The sequence below is a fragment of the Protopterus annectens genome, chromosome 13.part0 (assembly GCF_019279795.1).
Source record: "Protopterus annectens isolate FY-2018-M chromosome 13.part0, PAN1.0, whole genome shotgun sequence".
NCBI classification, from domain to species: domain Eukaryota; kingdom Metazoa; phylum Chordata; order Ceratodontiformes; family Protopteridae; genus Protopterus; species Protopterus annectens.
In genome coordinates, this window is record NC_056747.1 from 150,772,770 (window position 1) to 150,795,386 (window position 22,617).

At 37.2% G+C, this 22,617-nt stretch overlaps 1 protein-coding gene across 1 annotated transcript in view; it reads right to left on the reverse strand.

Moving 5' to 3' along the window:
* Nucleotides 1-1,342: 1,342 nt before the first annotated feature.
* The window catches only part of CCHR13.PART0H19orf44 (chromosome chr13.part0 C19orf44 homolog), an 822,089-nt gene continuing 800,814 nt past the window's right edge, over nucleotides 1,343-22,617 (reverse strand). The window contains exon 9 of the mRNA XM_044090741.1: nucleotides 1,343-2,508. Coding sequence (XP_043946676.1) covers nucleotides 2,416-2,508 — 93 coding nt within the window. The 3' untranslated portion in view covers nucleotides 1,343-2,415. The remainder of the gene's footprint in view (nucleotides 2,509-22,617) is intronic.

Below are 22,617 nucleotides of genomic sequence, written 5' to 3' on the forward strand. Positions count from 1 at the left end.
AAGGAGCTACTACTCCTAAGGCTAATCTCTAAATAACTACGGAAACTATATAAACCTCTAGTTATATAAGTATATGATTGTATGACCATATATAAAAAAATTACATTTTTGACCATCAAGTGACTGAACACAACTCGTCAATCACCAGCTGATCAAAAACAAATGTTGTCATTACTATGTTAGCAAAGAGCCTGCCACATGTGGAATCCATTGCTACACCTATAAGTTGGTGATAGTACTTGTGTTTAAATAAAATATATTTATTTTTCAACACAATTTCAATCAAAGTTTCAAAGGTGTTTACATTGTCCTGACTTACACCCTTTAATATTAAATATTCTAAAAAACATTCAATACATTGCTCATGAGAGATAACAATATATGTCCTTGACATCAACAGTAATGAGTAAATAATTTTCATTAAACTCAAGCTGGTTTATTTTCTAAAAAAATGTATTTTTTATTTTTTATTTATTTATCATTTAGTTAACCGGGAAAGTCTGACTAGGACAGAACCTATTTTCAGCAGAGGCCTGGGGAGAAACGCTCCAGACATATGTCTTTGGATTGTGGGAGGAAACCGGAGTACCCGGAGGAAACCCTCGTGAACGCAGGGAGAACATGCAAACTCCACACAGAAGGCACCCCAGCCAAGAATCGAACCAGAAAACCTCTTGCTGTGAGATGACAATGTTAACCACTGCGCCACCTCCCAAGAGTCTTTGCAAATATGTTCTTCTTGGGTAACCAAGTGTTTTAAATTTTTGTCAATGAATTTAGCAGATGGACATGTTACTGAATCTCTGGCATCCACAATTGGATTATCAGTGGCTTTTCAATATTTTTGTAGATGTTTGGGATGGGTGCCAAAGATTGAATGTATAGTAGATGCCATAGAATTCAAGTAATTATATTCATTCATATCAATTTGCTTTTCAATAAATAAAGTGTATCCCTCACCCTTTGTACCCTATACTTAATTCATTTAGTGACACTTTACTGTAGGTAGTTCCAGAAATCATGTCAAGTATTTTTTTGTTTATAATCATGTGTCTCCATTATCACCAGGCCCCTACCTTTATCTGGTTTCATGAGCCTCAGATTTTGGCCACTCAATTCTTTTAAAAGCTTTTTTCTCACCAGGTAGTAAACTGTCATTAACATTTGGATTCAGTTTGTTTCTTTTAAATAGTGTTCAGAAATCCACTTCATAAATTTTTTTCAAAACATTGAACTGCAGGATGAACTGGAGGGTTCAAAGTGCTACATGTCCTACTAAATGAATTTGGAACATTGGTAGAGGTGTCAAACAAAATAGGTTCATATTTCTTATATATTGTTTAAAATCCATTAAGAATTTTGCCACATTAGTATGTTTAGTGGGAAGAAAAGTTAGTCCACGTTCAAACAAATCCGTACATTCTGAACCTATACAGTAAGCAGTATAATTGTACATTGTAAAATCCCCTTACTATTGGCAATTAATGCACACTGCGAACCATATGAACACAAAATGGGGTTCTCAAAAGTTACCTTTGATTGCTGTTTTTGAATTTCTGGTTTTACCACTGTATCTGACCCTTCTTGGGTGTTTTTTTATGGAAACACTGATTCCAGTACTTATTGTGCTGCCTTGCCTGTATTCTTTCTGAACAGAGAGGTAAAAGGGGGGTCCAAAGGGGGATTCTCAGTGTTAATATCATCACTGTGTTGACTGTTCATAGGTGAAGTATGCTCCATGGGTGTAAGTGCAGGAAAGTCAGTAGTGGTGTTTTGATGGGTTCCAAATCTATGACTCCATGCCTGGGAAACTGAGGGAAAATGGAATTACTTAATCTGTTGTGGAATGGAGAACTGCTAGTCAACCACTGATTCTTGAAAGCCCACAAGAGCAGTGCCCTTCAGCGGCAGGAAAGCCCTGAAGGGCTTAGCACCCAGATTTCTACAGTATTTCTCTAACTGTCAACGGTCTGGTCACGTCAAAGGTGCCCTGAAACTTTGCAAGCGGACTAGCTATTATATTCCATGCAGGCCATAACCGATATAGCTAAGGCTACTACAGCAGTGATGAAATGATGAACATCACCAATGCATGACAGGAATACAAGGGGAGGAGCTTGAGCTTACAACATATTCTAACTATTGCAGATAGGAAGGCACCCGTGGTGTCTATGCCAACAATTATACTGTGCAGACTGGATCAACAATATTCAAATATTAGACTAAAGTTATTCAGCTGCCAAGAGCTCCCAAATTCAGCTGTCATTAAGACTTGTTTTTTCTTGGAAAGAAACTAAAAAAAAAATCAAATAATATATTCTTACAAATACAAAAATCATAACATCAATACTGATACATTGAAACGTTTTATTTTGTAGTCTTCTAGAAATAATTTCTGCACCATCCTTGGCAGTCTCAAGGAATGTAGTGATATTCCTTCATTTCTTGAAACACTTCTTTCAATGCCTGGTCGAATGTCAGTGGGGCTGGCTTGTGAGATGCTATGAACTGGTAAAAAAAAAAAAAAACAGATAAAATGGTAAGTACAGTGTAAAGGACTTTAAGTCACAACATAATGACAAAAAGGCTATAAAAAACAATGTTCTCATGTTTACCCACCTATGTTACATCTACATTCCATTTCCACCATTACAAACATAATGGCATCATTTTTATACAAATAAGAGTACCCATTACATTTTAGTCTTTTTAAAACATCTTTATTAAATCATCACATTTTAAACTGCAACATGAATTCACATGCATTAATAGGCTACAATAAAACAGAAAACAAACCATAATAACAGTTTTCATTATCACTATGCTGTCTACATGTTTCCATTTTAAGAACTTTCATGCTCTCTTGAATTACATAAACTGTTCAGTTCCTGCCTCCCCTTATTCTGCATGTATTGTTTCCTTCCCTTTTCTAAAGTTCGAACCTCCAAATATTTTTTACATCCTCCACATTATTCAAAACATCCATTACAGATGATATAACATTTGTGAGCACTACAGAATTATGAAATGCAAAAACGATTATGAAAATAAGAAACATACGGAAAGCTGGTGGTGGAATGCAGATGTCCAGGAAGTCATAAAAAGAAAGGAGTGGGAGATATCTGAGATGGCTGAACACTAATCAACAGCATAACTTCAGCTCTCCCAGTGTGAAAACAGAAAGTGAGAAAAAGGACTGCCAGTGAATCTTTTTAGTAAAATTTAGTTACTGGCTAGTAAATATACTGCCTAGATGCCAACAAATAAGAAATTTAGAAAATCTGAAAAAAAATCAACCTTCTGGGAAGGATTATGCAGCTGTTCAGCAAAAAGCAGTTCCAAGGTGCAGCTTTGGTTCAAGAGATGTCTTCCAGTAATACAGAGGAAAAAAAAAATCAAATATACTCAGACGTGATTAAAATAAATGTAACACTGAAGGAATATATCAATTCAAACAACAAATGCCTGGAAAAATAGAAGAAGCTTTAACTAGCCATTCAGATTAACTGATAAAATTGCAAAAATCAGAGTCTGACATAAAGAAAAAGCTGTCTGAATATGAGGTTTCTCAAGAAGAACTGTTTAAAAAAATAAATACAGTTAGAAGACACAGCGCACAGGGAAAACCTGACATTTTCTGCTGTACCAGAGAAACTGGAAGGAACAGGCTGCAGTAATTTTATGAAAGCAAAAATAAGCAACTGGACTGGTGTTCCACAGCAAAATGTGTTAACTGAAAGGGCAATTAGCGTGTATGCTTCAAATCTTGTCATGAGAAAGTAACCAAGATCTGTATTAGCAAAAGTGCAATCATACCAGCAGAAAAAGTTGATCCTGACAAAACTGGGCAGAAGGGCAAAGTATTAAAATTTGGAAACAGCAGAGTGTTTGAAGAAAATGATTATTCACTGCACAACAGGCAGAAGAGAAGCAAATTTATCCCAGCAATCAGGGAATGTTGAGAGGCAGGTGTGAGATTTAAGCTGCTGCATCTGGCTGTCTTCAAAGTGTTTTTCCTGGAGTATCAAAGTCATTTTTTGATTCAAAACAGGCTAAGGAGGAAATAAAAAAGTTTATCCAACAAAAGGTGAGTAAACAAGCAGAAAAGGGATCAGCTTCTCATTCTTTTGATGGTAAGGTTCGTGAAGAGATTTTACCAGTGAAACATTTTCCAATATTCAAAAGGAAAATGCTTGACAGACAGAAAAAAAGTACAGAAGTTGACTAGAAGAATCAGCAGTACTTTGGACTTCAACAAGAGTCTGGTGTTGGGAGATGGAGATGAGCAGGAAGAAGACTAGCAACTCTGAAACTAGGGAATAAATGGAAGATTTTAAAGCATCTTATTACATTTGTGAAATATGGTTTTGCAAGAAAAAGTGGATGAAAAACACCGGACTTTTGTTGATTTTGTTAAACTTGTGGGTGGACTGTAAAGCATATTCTGTGCTTTATGTCATTAATGTTTAGAAGGACACTAAATGGGGGGAAATTAACTCTAAGTAAAATAATTTTTGTTCTTTTTTTTCAAACAAGAAACACCTTTATTAAACTATCATCTATGACACAGGCAATCCTACATTTATATAAATGAAAACAAAAAAAACAAAAGATGACTAGTCTACAGCTTGGAGGCCAACCACAACATTCTAGTGTTCCATAAAGTAAATCCAAATGCTGTTTATTAAAACTTTGCATCCACCTTTATTAAAATAAAAAAAAACATTAAAATAAGCACCTCTGTGTTAATTTCTCCCAGCAGTTGTTTACTAAGTGTAACATTGTGCTTAACAATGCACTCCATATATTCACAACCATATCTGCTAAACATTGCTAGAAGTTCTTGATGCAATGGGGAGTCTTTTTCTAGTCCTGTTGGGTAAGGCCATATCTGTAACCCCTTTTAGGACTATGTTAGACCTGATGAGCTCAAGTAAATAGTTATTCTCAAGCTGCAATCTTTTTATATTTAAATAACTTGTAGCCAAGCTTTCTAACCAGTCTTAATAGCAGGGCTATTTAAATTAGTTTGAATGGCAGAAGAATTAAGGTCTAAGCTTTTAGTTAACCACTCATTCAGGTTAGGAATGTAATTAATGTTGCTACCTGTAATGTGGTTACCCTTGACATTGTTGCTTGGTTCCATGTTGTTCATATTACCTCCCAAGTCGGGATTCATCACTGGAGCTGTAATTCCATTTCTCTTGGTCGGTAGGACACAAAGTTTTAAAATATTATCTCAACATATACTTGTTACTTTATTACATAACGTATTATTATAAAAGAATGCACTTTGGTATTAATACACTGACAGATATTGGTTCCTTGTCATTTTAAATGCTGGAAGGAAAGTTTTTTTTAATGACCACGTGACCAAGGTTTCTTAAGGATCATGTGACCACCATTTTGTACGGTTATTTAAACTACTAACTGTTAAGAAGTCCTGTAAGTATACGGGACAAAAATGCTTATTTTAATATTTTTCATTTTAATAAAGTTGCACATAAAGTTTCAAACATTGTTTGGATTTACTTTATGGAACACTAGAATGTTGTGGTTGGCCACCAAGCTGCAGACTAGTCATATTGTTTTTTTCTGTTGGCTTGTCTTTGCTGGAATTATTACCTAGTTTATAAATGAAAACAAACCATATTGACAAATTTAGTTGCAAGCATTATACATTACAACAAACCATATTGACATAATTTTAGTTGCAAACATTATACATCACTTATCTATCCAGTCACTGTCAGTCAGACATTACATAGCTCATTCAAATTCTGCCTTCTTTTAAATCTCATTCCTACTCTGCAAGTATTGTTCCCACAATTCCCATTTTTTTCTATGTAATTTGCTCCTACCCTTTTCTAAAGATCCCAATTCCAGTTGTTTTATCTGTGTTACTATAGTCACACATTCTAGTACAGTTGGTTTACATTTTGATTTCCATTTCCTATCAAATGCTTTTTTTGGCAGCCACCATAATTAAACTCAGCAAAACCTTACTATGTCTAGAAATTCTGATTCTGTATCATAGCTCAAAAAAACAATTTCCTTAGTTACACCAGTTGCTAACCCAGTATCTCTGACAAAGTAGTCTCCAGGGAATATTTAAAGTCTCAAGTCAAACAGAAGCACAAACCAGTCCAAAAAACAAAAGTAGCCCAAGTGAAGCAGCTGGATTGGACCCACTCACCAAAAATGGATGACTCAGTAGTATAAATTACAAAACTACTTTAATCAAATCAGTATATACATCCAGGAGCAAAATGGATAAGCGCTTTCGTCTAGATAATCTATACTTCATCACACAACAGTTAAAACATAGATACTTCCTTTTATACAAACCAAACAGGAAGTGACATAATTTAAAGCTAATTAGGGTAGATAAATGACTTTACATTAAATATTCATGAGATGAATAAAATAAGATAAAATGAAATCCTAAATATAGCTACAAACTGCAAGACACAAAACCCCCACAGCAGTATAAATACAAGTTAAATACATTAAATATAAAAAATGAAATTACAAATTTATAAAAAAGACTGATGGTATATAATAAATAGAATAACAAGCATTTAAAACCATGTAAAATAACAATATGACATTTGTGTGTGTAACATCGTATATTAAACAGTAATTATTTGGGAGGTCATATTACCTCTCCAATGCCTTTAATTTCAGTAAGGAGCTGATTGAAATATTTTCGTTTAAGCCTGGCCAGTTCCCTCCATTTAGGTGTAGCTGCAAATATAATTATCTTTTTTCAAACAATAGTGACCATGCTCCTCCTCTAACATCAGTGTTGATACTGTCTATAATGAAGAATAAAAATTTATGATTGTTGTTCTCCATTATGTGCTTACTTAATGCATTGGTGTCTTTAGTATTTTTAATATCATATAAATGTTCGTAGATGCGGTTCTTCAGGTTCCGGTCAGTCTTGCCGACATAGAAACAGGAACAGACAGTGCACACAGCACAATATATTACTTTCTCAGAACAACAGTTATATTTCTGCCTGATCTTAATTTCCACATTGTTGACACAAAATATATTACCTTCTTTTACAAATTTACAGTAGTTGCATCTACCACACTTATTCATGGAACCAGGTTTTTGGTGAAAGAGCAGGCTCCTAGTTTCAAAAATGTTCTTTAAATTCTTTCCTTTTTTATACACAATAGTAAGTTCTGAGCCTATCACAGATCTAATATTCTTTTCATGTTTAAGAATGGACCAGTTTTTCAATAAAATATCCTTTAAAATGAAACTTTCATCAGTAAAAACAGTAATAAATGAGGTTTTAAAATCTCTACTTTCTTCCACTGTGCTAGTGTCATGAATGTTGGATGAAGGTGAGGTAATGGATTAGTCCTTAAAATACTTTCTGCTATTTGATGAATACATTTTTTTTTTTATTTCTTCAAGTCTTTTGGGTTCCTAATATCAAGATGGAAATGGACCCCATTCCTAAGTCAAAGCATGATTAAAGTTCATGAAATTAATATTGTTTCAATCTTTGATGTCAGCCGTAAGTGCTCTTTCCAGCACCTGCAATGTGCCCAGTAATGACTCCACCTGCAATTCGTATGGAGTTACATGTAATGGTAACACATCTAAATATGACTGTAGATTCTTTTTTATAAGACCTGTTACTCCTACTACTATTGGAACTGTCGGTGTATCTTTCTTCCACATTGCTCTTATTTCTGCCTGTCAATCTTGATATTTTATGACTTTGTTTCTTTCTGTACACAAGAAATTGTTGTGACTGGGTGTAGTGATTTCAATGGTCAATGCTACTTTTGTCTTCTTTTCATGGACAACTATATCTGGTTTTCTCTCTTCTATCTTTTGAACTATTGGCAATGGGTGATCCCATGTGATACAGACTTCATAATTTTCTATGATGCTTTGTGACTCATGTTTCCAGTGATTTTCACCATTTCAATACCATAATGTTTGCACAATCCCCAGTGCAACAGTCTTGCCATATTATTATGCCTTTCAGTAAACAGTCCTGCCATTAGTATGTCACAACCAGCAACTGTTTCCAGTTCTGTTTTAGAAAACCTACATTTGTCTGTTTCTCTCGCATGTTCAATGGACTTTGTAAACTAACATGTACATACCTCACTTCCTTGGGCCGCCAATATTAACCTTTCATCTTTTGGTTTGAATTCACCTCTCTTTAACCATTCCTGTATTCGATCTTGATCAACATGAGGTTCTTCCAAGAGTTTTCTATACTTGCAACTATATTTATGCATTTTCCACTTTTCTTGCCTACTCTTCTGATCCTTCACCTTATATTCCTTCTTTTGTTTTTTTGGCACATTCAGTTGCTGCCTGATTTTTATCTACTTCTGGTTTGATTTCAAATTCCCACATGATGCCAATATGCTTCTGCTAGACTAAGCAGCATAATATTCTGTATGGTCATTCTTATTCTCCTTAAGGATCTGCATCCAAAATCCCAATCTTTCCTTGTTTTATGAGCTTCCACCCTATTTTGTCATCACTCCTTTCCATTTTTGATTATAGGTTTCTGTTTGTGCTATGTATAAGAGCCTTAACTGTGTAGCTCTGAAATACCCCTTCAATTCAGGTAATCCTAGCCCTCCTTGTTCTATTGTAAGAATCAGTTTATCCCACTTGACTCTTGCCTTCTCCCTCCCCCAGATAAAACATTTCATCTCTTTCTTAATTGCTATCCACAGCTTCTCAGTTTGATAAATATATGCCTGACCTGTGAATAATACTAAAGAGACTAAAAACATTTTAACTGCTTATATCTTGCTATCCATATCCATAAAACAGAGCTTATAATTTCTCGTTTTTTATATTATCTTTTGGTTAGTCTCTTCCCATATATCCTTAGCTGACACACCAGAATCTTTTTAATCCATATTCCTAAATACTTATTTTTATCATGTCGCCATAAATATGGATAATGCTGAACCAATTTGTGTGTGGGTACATAACTTACATCTATTGCCTTTGTTTTAGCTTCATTAATTTTGTATCCAGTAAAGATCTGAAATTGCCTCAAAATGTTCCACAACACTGAAATGTGCTTTTCTGGCTTTATGATGAATAAAATAATATCATGTGCAAGTAGAGCCAGCTTTTCTTAGGTTCATAGGTAAGTACTAGGCTATTGGCCCTGGGGCCTATATAAGCCTAGCCAAAAAGGTTCCCTGGCTTTCGCCACCCAAGACTACCATACCACTTATATCCTTGAATTTCTGAATGCCTTATTTTCTTTGACAGTGGTTCTAAATATAATACAAATAACAAAGGGGAAAGAAGACACCTCACCTGATTTCCCTTGCTCAAACAGAAATGATCAGATAGGAGCCCACCCACTTCAATTTTTGCCTCCAATCCCTCATATATCCTCCTAATCAACCTTATAATTTTATCAAGGAATGCAAATGCTTTCACTGCCCTGCTCATAAACTCCCATCTTACTCTGTCAAATGCTTTCTCTGCATCAAGACCCACCAACAATAATAGTATTTTCTTACATTTTGCTTCCATCTGGATCATCAAATATGTTAATGTTGTCAAATGTTTGTCTCCCCTCCCCCAAAACACACTGATCCATAATAACATCACCTTTGTCATTCCTTTAGCCATTATGGACAAATACTTTATAATCATGGTTTATGATTGAAATAGGCCTTTTGAAACTGGATGACTGATCTTTACCCTCTTTAGGTATTACAGCCACCCACCACTTTTTTCCAGGATGTTGGTGCTTCTCCTCCTCTTAAAATACTGTTAAACAAAACCTTCCAGATCTTTATCAGCTTTTTTCCATCCTAGTTTCCAAACTTCCACAGGAATACCACATTCCTGTGGATTGGTTATACATCATCATTTTTTATCTCATCTCCTCCTATCCTGTTAGTAATTGAGCCTAGGCTACCTCTAATCTTGGCATATTTAATTCTTCAGTAAACATTTCCATTTGTGCCTTTTCTTGATTTCCATATTTCTCTGCTTTACACAGACTTTCTTAAAATTTCCAAAATATTTCTAGTACCTCTACAAGATCTCATTATCTTCCTTGTAATAGGCTCCCTAAGCTTAGCAACAACCCTTTCTACTTTCTTTTGCCTGAGTCATTGTGCTAAAAGATTTTGTGCTCTGTAGTTAATATAAAAAAACCATTACTTCAACTTCCAAGATGGCTGTACATTGAGTAACAACTTAACTTCAGCTATTCCAGTGTGAAAACAGAACCTTAGAAATGAAAGTCAATGAACTTAGTTTTTGGGGTAAACTTCACTAACTGTCTAGTATGTGCACTGCCTAGACGCCAGGAAAAAAAGCAATTCAGAGAACCTGAAAGAAAATCAACCACAAAAGTTGAAGAAAAAACACTGACTGGGAATAATTCTGTAGCTGTTAAGCAAAAAGCAGTGCAGGCTCCAATTTTAGTGCAAGACGACTTCCAGTAACCTAGAGCAAACCAAGTCAAATCTACTCAGAGCTGATTAAAATGAACAAAACACTGATGCTGTTTATCAACTCAAATAATAAAAGGCTAGATAAAATTTAGATGAGGTGATAAAACTGTAAATATCAGAGGATGAAATGAAGAAAAGGCTGGCTGACTATGAAACTGTTCAAGAAGAGATGTTTTAAAAAAATAACAGTATTAGAGGACAGAGCATGCAGAAAAACCCTGAAATTTTCTGCTGTACCAGTTGTCACCTCACAGTTAGATGTTGCCCGTTCGATTCTCAGTTAGAGCGTCTTCTATGTATGGTGACATGCATGAATGGGAGTTCCTTCGTTGAAGGTTGTGCGTTAGGCCCGGCAAGCTGTCACAATCCACAATTTTGAACAACGAAGTATGGAAAGGTCACATAAGTATGTATACTCGTTTTGTGGATGATATATTTATTCTGTGGAATGGAGACTGTAACTCATTTGATTGCTTCCTCTCATACATTCACTCTACTACTGCATTTTTGAAAGTTACTGCCAAGACATCCTATACCTGTATAGAGTTTTTGGATGTTTGTGTAGAACAGACACAGGAAGGTTTTGTTTCCAGTTTATACAGGAAAGAGTGTTGGCAGAATACACTGCCATCCTATGACAGCATGCACCCCCGACATGTGTTCCCTAATATTGTGAAGGGGCAGGTTAGTCGGATATCCAGGGTGAGTGCACTGGATAGACAATTTGATGAAGAGTTGGATAAACTTGATAAATGTTTTAAGGACAGAGGTTACAATGAAAGATTGGTACACAGTGTTATTGATGATAGTGTCAAACTTAGATGGACCAAATATAAGCCCTGGTTAAGGAGAACACATGAAGGGGAACTATCGAATGATAATAATGTATGTACGCAAATGGGTCCCAAATTGTTGTTTACTTATGGCAGTAATATAAATGACATCAACAGGATTGTACTAAACAATTGGAATATTTTAACCAGTGACATTGGACTAAGGGGCATTGTTGACAATAGCCCCAGATTCCGATATAGGAGAAATAGGAATCTTAAAGATCTACTGTGTAAGGAAGGGATGAGTGGTCAGGGTGGGTCCCTAAAGATCACTGCAGGGACATTTCCCTGTGGGATATGCAAGGCCTGTAACCACATCAATAAGGAGACTACATTTACACACCCAATAACTAGGAAGACGTTTCACTTAAAAGGGAGGGCCACATGTAGGACTACCAATATAGTGTACCTAGCTGAATGTGTTGAATGTTCCTGTTTCTATGTAGGAATGACCAACAATATGTTCAAGGTCAGAATTCTGCAGCACTTGAGTAGTATTAGGAATAGTGACCCAAGTAATGCCCTATATAGGCACATTAGTGGAAATCCTACACATAGTTTTAAATTCAGGGCCATTGTTAATATTAGGCCAAACAGTAGGGGGGGTGATTTCAAACATCAGACAGCTTTGGCTGAATCAAGGTGGATTATTGAGTTCATGGCACATAGGGAACCAGGATTAAATGATGTCATTCCAGTTAAACCCACCCTTCAAAATAGGCGGGTTTTTCATTAGATGCTATTGGTTGTTTCATCTTTTAAAAATGTTGTTTGAATAATGTGTCTTTGTCTGATGAAGGGTGTAACCCAAAAGCGCTTACCTGGAATTTTATCTGTCTATATCTGGATTAAATTTTACTACGTTTTATTCACACAGCAGTGTCCTGTTGCTTTTCATTTGGAGAAATATAATTGTCTATGAACGTCCTATAAGTGTAACATATATTCACCTTTGTTTGTAAAATTTGGAATGAAAACTGACAGATTAATGGATTGGTTGATATTTGATTCTGACACCAACTTAGAAAGGAAAGAAGGATTGGATCGTAATACCAACCTATCCTTATGAAAAATCAAGTAGGGAGGTTTACAAGATAAAGCCTGAAGTTCTGAGATCCTTCTAGCAGAGGTGATGGCCACCAAAAATACAGTCTCCCAGGTCAGATATTTCAGATCACATTTTGCTGTTGGTTCAAAAGGGGAATGAATTAAAGTACTCAATTTAAGTCCCATGGAGGAATTGGATCCTTACAAGGAATTATCAAAAGAAGGGCACCTTTCAAGAAGGCCTTACAAAGTTTTGATGAAGCCAGGGTGGAGTTCTCAGTTCCTATGTGAAAATTAAAGATGGTAACTAGTTGAACTCTAAAAGCTGAGGAGCTAGCTACTTCATTGAAAATTGTTGCCAAAAACTCAAGGACACTATGTACAGCAGCTGAGAAAAAAAGGGGTTAATATGTCTCTGATATGCCCAAAAATGCAAACCTTTTCCATTTACTTCTGTAAAGTTTTCTTGTGGAAGCTTTGTGTTGAAGACAGAAGTGTATGATGGATATGGGAAGAGAGCATATGTTGCCTGGTTATTAAAGGTATGATGGACCTGGGAAGAGTGAATACGCTGTCTGTCCATTAAAGGAGTGGAGAAGCCACACTGTCAGCTTTAGGTTTGAGATATCTGGGTGAATCATGTCTGTTGGGTGAGACATGAGGTCTGGAATCGGATCCAGAATCCAAGGTAGGTAGACTAGATGAGGCCAAAGAAAGGGGAATCAAATCAGTGGAGGCCAGTAACGTGTAATGAGGATGACTTTGCTTTTCAACAGGCAAGCTTTCTGCAGAAATTTAGGGAAAAGGGAGTAGGGAGATACACAAAGAAGAGACGGGGGGGGGGGGGCACTTGTATATTAGAGCATCTCTTGGTGATTCTCCCGGTGGGGAGACTAGGGAAAAAGCAGCCACTGTGCTTGCTGTTTAGGGGAGATGCAAAGAGGTCGCAGCAAGGCTGGTCCCACTGGCAAGAAATAATTTCTGCCATCTTTATGTTGACAGCCCACTCATGAGGTAGTAGAATGGACCTGCTCAATTTGTCTGCTGTCACACTGAACTCCCCCAAAATGTACATTCTTATCAGAAATCGGTTGGATTAGATCACCCATTGCCACACTCTTAGAGCTTCTCAACACAAGGGGTAAGACCTGGTTCCTCCTTGTTTTTTGATGTACTAATCCCCTGACATATTGCTGGTCTGAACTGCAATTGTCCCGAAAGGGAGAGAGTCCTGGAAGGCCTGCAACGCTAAGAGCACCACTCTCATTTCCAGAACACTGATGTGCATGTTGGCCTCTACGGGGACTTTTCTCCCCAAGAAGTGCCCCCGCCCAATATGGGAAGCATCCATGGTCACTATGGCCTCATGTTGGGGGAGAATGAAGAGACGGCCTTGCAGAACCTGATCTGATTGAATCCACCACCAAAGGTATCTTTTGCATGCCTTGGTAATCCTTATCTGGGTGGACATATGCTGATAAAGAATAGACTGTCACATTGCTAGCATCCATTGAAGAATTCTTATGTGAAATTTTGCTAAGGGAACTAGAACTACAGCTGCAGACATTGATCCCAAGGCTTGCAGGATCAATCGGGCTGAGATTGTGGAATTGTGAATAATCTTTCTGACTTGGAATTTGATAGTCTGTATTCTTGACAGAGGAAATTAAGCTGTCATTAACACTGTTTTGTAAATCACTCCTATGAACTCCAATCTCTGAGTCAGTTCTAGCTCAGATTTGTTGCAATTTATAGTGATCCCTAAATTGGAGCAGGTTTGAAGTACCTGGTCTCGAGCTCTTATCAGTTAATGCTTGGTCGGGGCGGTAATGAGACACTTGTCCAATTATGGACACTCAAAATCCCTGCAGTCTCAAGTGAGCTGCTACTACTGCTATGCATTTGGTGAACATCCTGGGGGCTGTGGTGAGGCCAAACGGCAGTGCTTTGTACTAGTAATGACTGGCTCCCAGCAGGAAGAGTAAACACCTTCTGGATTATTATTAATTTTTATCTGATGGTACTCATCCTGAAGGTCTATCGAGCACATCCAGTCGTACTTGCACAAAAAGGGCAGAATAGACTGAACCGTGACCATTTGGAACTTGGTGTCCTGAACTGATTTTTACAGACTGCTGAGATCTAAAATCAATCTCCAGTCCCCTGTTTTCTTTGGCACTAAAAGGAATCTTCAGTAAATTTTGGATTCTATCTGGGCTGGTGGGACATCTTGTATGCCTTTTTTTCCTAGCAGCTTTTGCACTTATATTGCTGCCGCTTTCCTCTGACTGGGTGGAACATCAGGAATTCTACATACATTTGGAGGTGGAAGAAAAGGGAAATTGTATAACCTCTAAGTAATCCTCTGCACCTAAGTATCTTTTGTAAAGTCTAGCCAGGTTCTCTGTTGCAGGGAAAAATGACCCTCAATTGCCTCCACAGGTGTACAATTGGGCCTCTTTTCAGGAGTGCTGATAGGCTCTGTCAGAGAAGAAATCTCTGGACACCTGGTTCGATGGGCCTCCTCTGTTGCGTAGGTGGCATCTTCCATTTGAGTTTCCCCCTCTGCCCCTGGGGGAACTATCTCCACATGGATCTTGGAAAGGATCCTGGGACTTCCTGAACCACATTTACCAACCTCCTTGTTGATTCCTGGAAAAGGTCTTTTGAGGAGTCAAAAAAGTCCATCAACTGCAGAGAGCATCCTTCCATCTTGCTTGCACTTGGAGTGTCTGTCCTTAACTTCTGGGCTAAAGAAAGAACTTCTGTCACAGGAAGCATCGATGACAAAAGACATGAAGGGCCCCATAAGGTCACACAAGTCCATCCAGGCATGTCTCCTAGTAGAAATGCCTGAACCCGCAGCCCTTGAGGTACTTTCAAGCCACATGAGATATAAGCCTCATGGATGATCAACTGAAGGGTAGCCAAATGCGAGGCTGCAGAAGACTGAGCCTCATGAGTACTGGTCAATGAGAGGGAGTTTGAAGTTCTTTAATCAGAAACCTCTGTAACCTCGTGAAGTGTGCCAAATAACTCAGCAATCAGAGAGCAGATGTCACTAAAACATACACACACTTCCCAAATCTGTCCAATGCACTAGACTCCCTGTTATGGGATGAACGGAAGAACTCTTCTCTGCGAGTTCATCCCTTTTTGGTGGCTGCCGCCATGACCATGGCATCTACAGGCACTAGACTTCCTGTTAGGGGATGAACAAAAGAACTCTGCTTTGCGAGTTCATCCTTTTTTGGTGGCTGCTGCCATGACCATGGCATCTACAGGAACTCTCTTACTCCAAAATTCCTTTCCTGCAGGTGGTGCAAATATCCCATCTGGTATTTTGGGGACTGGCTCAACTGTTAGGTTCCTTCCATGCCTACGTAGAGATCAAATCAATGGGCACATCAGCAGGCAGAGTCACCCAGGAGGTAGATGGGCCAGACTCAAAGGCCTCCAGGAATACAGATTCCTCTTTGGAAGGGTTATCAGTGGACCAACCACCCCTATGCTTAAGGATCTCTAGGATGTCTCCAAATGAGATGTCTTTGGGTAGAGATCTTGAGGACCTTTCCCCATCATTGAAATATGTATATTCAGTGACAAACTCCTGAGAGGAATCCAAGTGCTCCCTTTTGGACTTCTTCTTCCTTGGGACTTCTTCGGTGGGATGTGCCAGAGAAATATTGGAAGAAATACTAATACTGTGCTGGGTAGCCTGGAGACTTTGGGCAAGCTGTCCTTGAAATGTGGAATGATGGGGCTCAAGGCATAGAGACATATGGGATTCAGATGAGAGATCCAAGAAGGGGAGGAACCATCTGTCCTGCAGAAGCAGAGAATACTCTCTCCACCACCTCAAAGGCAGAACTACCCAAATGTCAACAGAGCTGAGAATCCAAGCTTCCATCCCATCAGCTCCCCCTGCCCCAAAGGCAATGCAACCAAGGCAGAGGTCGGAGCCAAGCTTTCCAGTGCTGAAGCTCCAAGGGGCAGAAATGGCTCCGACAACTTCAGAGTTGACTCTAATGTCTCAGATCAGGCAGGGATTCTTTGGCTCCAAGAGTCATCCAGCTCTGAAGCACTAGAAGCTGGAGCCCTTAGAGAAAACCTCAGATCCAAAGATACTATGATCTTTGGATCTGATCCAGATAACCCTGGGAGACTTGAATCCAAGGCCTCTGAAACAACAAGTTGGATTGGAGAAGGAGATGAGATCAGTGATGTAGTACTGATAAGGGCTTCCTTACCCAAAGGCGTAGGAACCAGAAGAACTCCCAACTGAATCTGCACCAGGAGAAACTTCATGATTTTATCCACATCAGCCTTGGTTAGGCTTCTGGAAGAACAAGATGATGTCACAGAAGGAGACCTGGAGTGTCAGTGGGATTCCATAAAAAGGAGATGGTACCCGAAAGAGTATCGGATCTATGGTGGGGCAGTGAAAGGTCCTAAGATAGGATCTGAGGAAGCCAATTTACTTTCCAACACCAGCTTTGGGAAAGGAGCAGGCATCGGATCTGATTTCTTAAGTTTTTTCTCAGGAGGTTCTATCAGCAGATCAGAGGATGAGGTTAATGATACAGACCCAAATGGTTACCAGAAAGCTTCTTTTGTTTAGGTTTGGGGACCCAGATAGAGATTCAGAGAATGAGGAAGGTGGCAAGCCTTTTAAAATTGTTTTTTTTTTTTTTTCTGTCACTGATGGCCCAAGGATTGAAAGACTTGCAAATTTTGCAATCTGTTTGAAGATGTTCCGGGCCTATGCAATAGACATATAAGGCATAAGAGTCAGAAACTGGTAATTTGTAACTTCATTTCTGACATTTTTAAATCCATATTTCTCTGCTTTATACAGTATTTCATAACATTTCTGAAATATTTCTAGCACCTCTACAGGATCCCTTGTTATCTTAGGATCCCTAAGTTTGGCAACAACCCTTTCTATTTTCTGCTGCTTGAGTGCATTAAAAGTTTTTGTGGTGTAGTATTATTATAAAAAAACAGTTGGTTAACTATAATCTTTCTAAACTCATGCATATTATCAAAGTAACCCTTATTTTCTGTATATCATTCTGCACTTGCTCATCTTCTTGTTCTGAGAGATTCTCCTATTCTGCAGTTCTTTAACATCTGTTAGTCCCCTAAATAATTATTGTTACTTCTTAACCATATCTCTCTTTTTATTTCCATCATATTTTTAAACTCCAATAAAATGTTATCTCACTCCCTACCTATATTTACGAAGAAATTTCTATATTCTCTAAAAACTCCAGAATAACTTTTATTACCCATTCCTTAAACTCCTTTCTTTTCAACAGATAGGTGGAAAAGCTCCAGTGTCACATTTTTATGTCATTACCCTGCATTTTTAATTTAGTTATTATTGGCATGTGATTTGAAATAGTTACTGGATGCATATCTAAAATTTCAACGAAAAGCACATATACCTGTGAAATGTAAGTTCTGTCTAGCCTACCTTAGTTTCTGTATCTTGGGGAATAATATGTAAATTCACTCCAAACTACTACTGAATTCACATCTTCCATGCCAAATATTTTTATAAATAGCATCAAAAATCTACCCTCAATTGTTATATTTTTCCTTCTGGGCCCCAGACATATCTTCACTGCTGCAAGTTAAATTCCAGTCCCCACCTACAAGTAATATTCCCTGCTAAAAAGCTGATTTCTCCCAGAATTTCCTTAAGCTCTACTACAGCAGTTTTAGGTGGAATACAAATACATGCTAGTGTAATCCTCCCTACATTGCCAGTAGTCCCTACAAATCTGCAATTATTATGTTTCTTATAATCTTCTATGACTATTGGAGCTCCTCTTGCAATTAATATAAGTACTCCTGTTTTCCTTTGTCCCAGGTATTCTGCTGAATAACCTTCCTGAACATCTTTCTTTATCAGATTCACATATTCAGTTCTTTCCAATTGTTTCTCCTGTAGCATTTTGTGCTCTACATTTAAATATAGCTCACTACTCCTTTTTTGTATGTATTTGTGAGACAATTTACATTTAAAAGATAATATAAAGAGTCATGTTAAAAAGTTATTTCCTCCTTTTATTTGTAAAAGCTTTTTTTGTTAAGTATCTAGCCGCAACTTTTGCATTACATGCATACACTAATTTATGGCAGGTTGATCTTTTATACAGTTGTTTCCTGTCATATCCATTTGAGCCCAAGTCACATCTTACAAAACTTTTTTGTTTTATTGAAAGCCCTTAAAAATACCCCCCCTACATTCCTACAACCTGTTAACTTAATACTAGCAGACACACAACTGTGGACATCTCCAAATATTGAACTTTTACATTCCTAATAGGAACAACTGTCCCAAACTGGCAGACAGACTCACAAACATGGGTTAACCTAAAATAAAGGTTATCTATGCTAAGATACATGGTACAGACTGTGCTTCTACTAAGTGATTTTTTTAAACAAAAAAAAATCTGGTTTTGTCTTATCTTTATTACTCCCTGAGACTGGGAAAACACTTGAATATTTTCAGAAAACATCTCCTAGCCATTGAAGGAAAGAATTACTCTGTTATTATTGCTCTTTATCAAATTGTCTCCATGGAGACATGAGAACCAGATACATAGTTGCTTCTACAAGCATTTACTTAATTGCTAGAGGAAAGCTTTAATATATTCAATGTTCTTTTTTATTTATTTTCTTTTAAAACCTGTTACTAGATCAAGTCAAGGGTCTTAATCCAGTCATTCCCGTATGCAAAAATGAGAAAAAACACATTGGTCTTTCTTGTATTGTGCTCTTTTTACAATGCACTACCTACATTTCTTAAAACTGAACACAGACAAGAGAAGAAAAGAAAAAAACAGGGCCACCTGTTTACTTTAGTATCCCCATTACACTTGAGAATAACTGAAAACAATTTACTTTATAGCATGCAGATTATATCATGCATTATAAAATGACTAGTGTTAAGAATAAAATTTTGTTTTACTTACAGTTAACTCTCTCCCTCCTCTTCCCTTCTCCTAAGTGTTCTTCCAAACATTACTAACATGAGGTAGGGAATATGCTCTAAAGTCCTACATGTTTAACAAAGTAAAAAAAGCCCAATATTTACAGGTTTTCTTGTTCTGTCATGTTTCACAAACATAATTAATGTTTTGTAATCCCACATTTATTAGTCAATTTCTGAGTTAATGGTTTTATTTCTATTTCTCTCCAGCTCCCAAATTGCATCTCTGCTTAATTTCCAATGTACTCCCAGTTCTTCTAGTCAACTCTTGCATTTTTTTCCTGTCTCAAAAGCATTTTCTGTTCAAACATTGGAAAAGGTTTCACTGGCACAGTCTCTCTGTGGTCTTTATTACCAGAAGAACAAGAAGCAGAATATCCTTCTGTTTCACAGCTCACGTTTTGTTGGACACGCTTTTGTATTTCTTCTTTAGCGTATTCTGCATCAAAAATGATTTTGTCCCTCCAGGAAAGATTATTCTGAAGACAGCTACATAAAGCAGTTTGAATCTCACACCTGCTTCGCACCATTCCCTAATAAGTAGCATAAACTTACTCCTCTTCTGCCAGGTGTACAGCTAAGTAATCATTTTCCATAAATACTGTACTGTCCCCTACTTTTAGTACTTTGTCCTTTTGCCACAGTTTTGTCAGAATCAACTCCTTCTGCTGGTAGGATTGTATATTTTCTATTAAAGGTCTAGGTTTTCTCATGGTCAGGTTTGGAGCATACACACAATGTGCCCTTTCAATTAGCAACTCCTGTTGTGGAATACCAGTCCAGTTGCTTATTTGTGCTTTCATAAAATTAACACAATCTGTTCCTTCCAGCTCCTCTGTTACTGCAGAAAATCTCAGGTTTTCCCTATGTGCTCCATCATCTAAGTGTATTATCTTTTGAAACATCTCTTCTTGAGCAGTCTCATATTCAGCCAGCCTTTTCTTCACTTTGACCTCTGATGTTTGCAGTTTTATCACCTCAAGTAAATATCTGTTTAAAGCGTCTTTCATTTTTTCCAGCATTTTGTTATTTGAGTTGATACAGTCTATCAGTTTTTCATTTCTTTTAATGAGCTCTGAGTATTTTTGAGTTTTTTCCCTCTCCAGGTCAATGGAAATCATGTCTTGCACCAAAGCTAAAACTTGCACTGCTTTTTGCTAACTAGCTGCAGAATTCTTCCGAGTCAGTCTTTTTTTCCTTGCCTTTTCTGATTGATTTTCTTTAAGGTTCTTTGAATTTCTTTTTTGCTGGCATCTAGGCAGTGAACTTACTAGCCAGTTACTGAAATTTGCCCCAAAATACACTTTCACTGGCTCTCTCATCTGAGTTTCTGTTTTTACACCAGGAGAGCTGAAATTAAGCTGTTACTCAATGAGTAGTCATCTTGGAAGTCCACTAAAAATATTTTTGTTCTTATTAGTATTTGTATAAAACATTTTGTGATATAAACTGCATGTTGTACGTGGTAAAACAGTTTTGTTTATTGTCTAATCAGGGCTATTTAAAATGTGGGGGGAATATTTTCAGTCAGTGCAGAGTTGTGTCAAAAATATTAAGTAAACAAGTAAATTTTTTAGTTGTATGAAATATGGGTTTTACAGCATAACAAGAGAATAAAGGCTGAACAAAATAGTTTAATGTTCACATGCTGTGATCTTGGGCTACTGGTGTGTGGGTGGGGTGTAAAATGCACTGATTATATTATATGTAGAATTAGGATATTTTCTCTTTTTATTTTACAAGGGTAAATGTCTAGATTACTACCTTTGGCTTAAGCTATAAACAGGTGTTTTTGTAAGCAGTTAGGTTTCTAAAAATAAGACAAAATGATGAAAGCCATGAAAATGTTATTCTTTTTAAAACTATTAAGACATTATCTTGCTTGTTTTCTACTGGCAAATGTTTAGTGGAGTCGAGATGTCTGCAGCCGAGGGCAGTTGTGTATTCTTTTCTGAGTGAAATTTACAAAGATTCATTCCTCAGTAAATTTCCATGGAGACACACTGTCTGCAGGTGCAAACAGTTAATCTTGGGAATTCTGATTATTCTTTGCTGAGGGAAATGCAAAGATACACTGGCAAAGAGTTCAGCAAAATAAAAAAGAGGCAACAATATCTCTAGCAGCCATAATACTTTAATTCAGTTAACATAGCAGCATACAATTTAGTTTTACTTAATGGTAGCCAGTGCACTTTTTGTTAGGGCTAAAAGCTAATGTTTTCTGAAAGCATAAAAGCATTTTTTTCATATCTGGGAGGAGAAGAGCGATGAGAAAAGAACAGTCAGCAATTAGTATAAGTGGGACCACAGGCTGTAGCATTTGATTCAGTATGGTACCTTTAATTTCAGAGTTATTAGGGAAGCTAGAAATATCTTCAAAAGTTATAGCTAGTGACTGGGATACAATAAAATGGAGTTTAAAAGCAAGATTGAAATAAAAGAGAAAGACGTACGGTTAAAATGTAAGATAAATTACTTACAGGGGCTGACAAAGGTTAAAATATTGCAGAACAAGGGTTCAGTTGTCAAATTGGGGCAATTATTCCCTTCTGGAAGGTTAAACTTCATGTTTTGTATATGTACCTAGGTTTGTGTGTTTGTTTCAAGTTTAAAGGGGATGAGGGTGTTTTATATTTAGTTTTTTTTTTGTTTTTAGAGTTTTCATTAAATCACTAAGTCTTGAAAAATGTGACGCAGATTTAAGTGGAGATGAGATGAAACAATTGTACAAAAGATCAGTATGCCAAACATTAGTATATGCACGTGCCACAAAAGCTAGAAATACAGACAAAAAAATCATGTCTACTACGTGGGAACATTAGCTTTTTATCATGATGGCTATGCTGTCCATATTATTCTGGAACTTGAAAGGCCTCACAGGTATAGGTAAAAAAGAAAGTACTGAATTATATTACAAAATGCACAGTGCAAATAGCAGTGCTACAGGAGACACATCTGGAAAGAAATGAGCATGTGAATTTGACAAGGAGAGGATTTCAGAATGGATACTCAGCAGAATATCAGGGACAGAGGAAAGGGAAGTAATTACACTAATTGCTAGAGGGGCTCCAAAAGTGATACACGAGCAAAAAATTGTAGTCTTCTGGCAGTAAGGGGCTATTGGCAAGGGAGAAGGATTACAATGGCAGATATTTATATTCCACTGAAAACTACTATTATGGAACTGTAGAAAATCTTGGGAGAAATAATCAGCTTTCAGCAAGATTATTACTTATAGGTGGGGACTGGA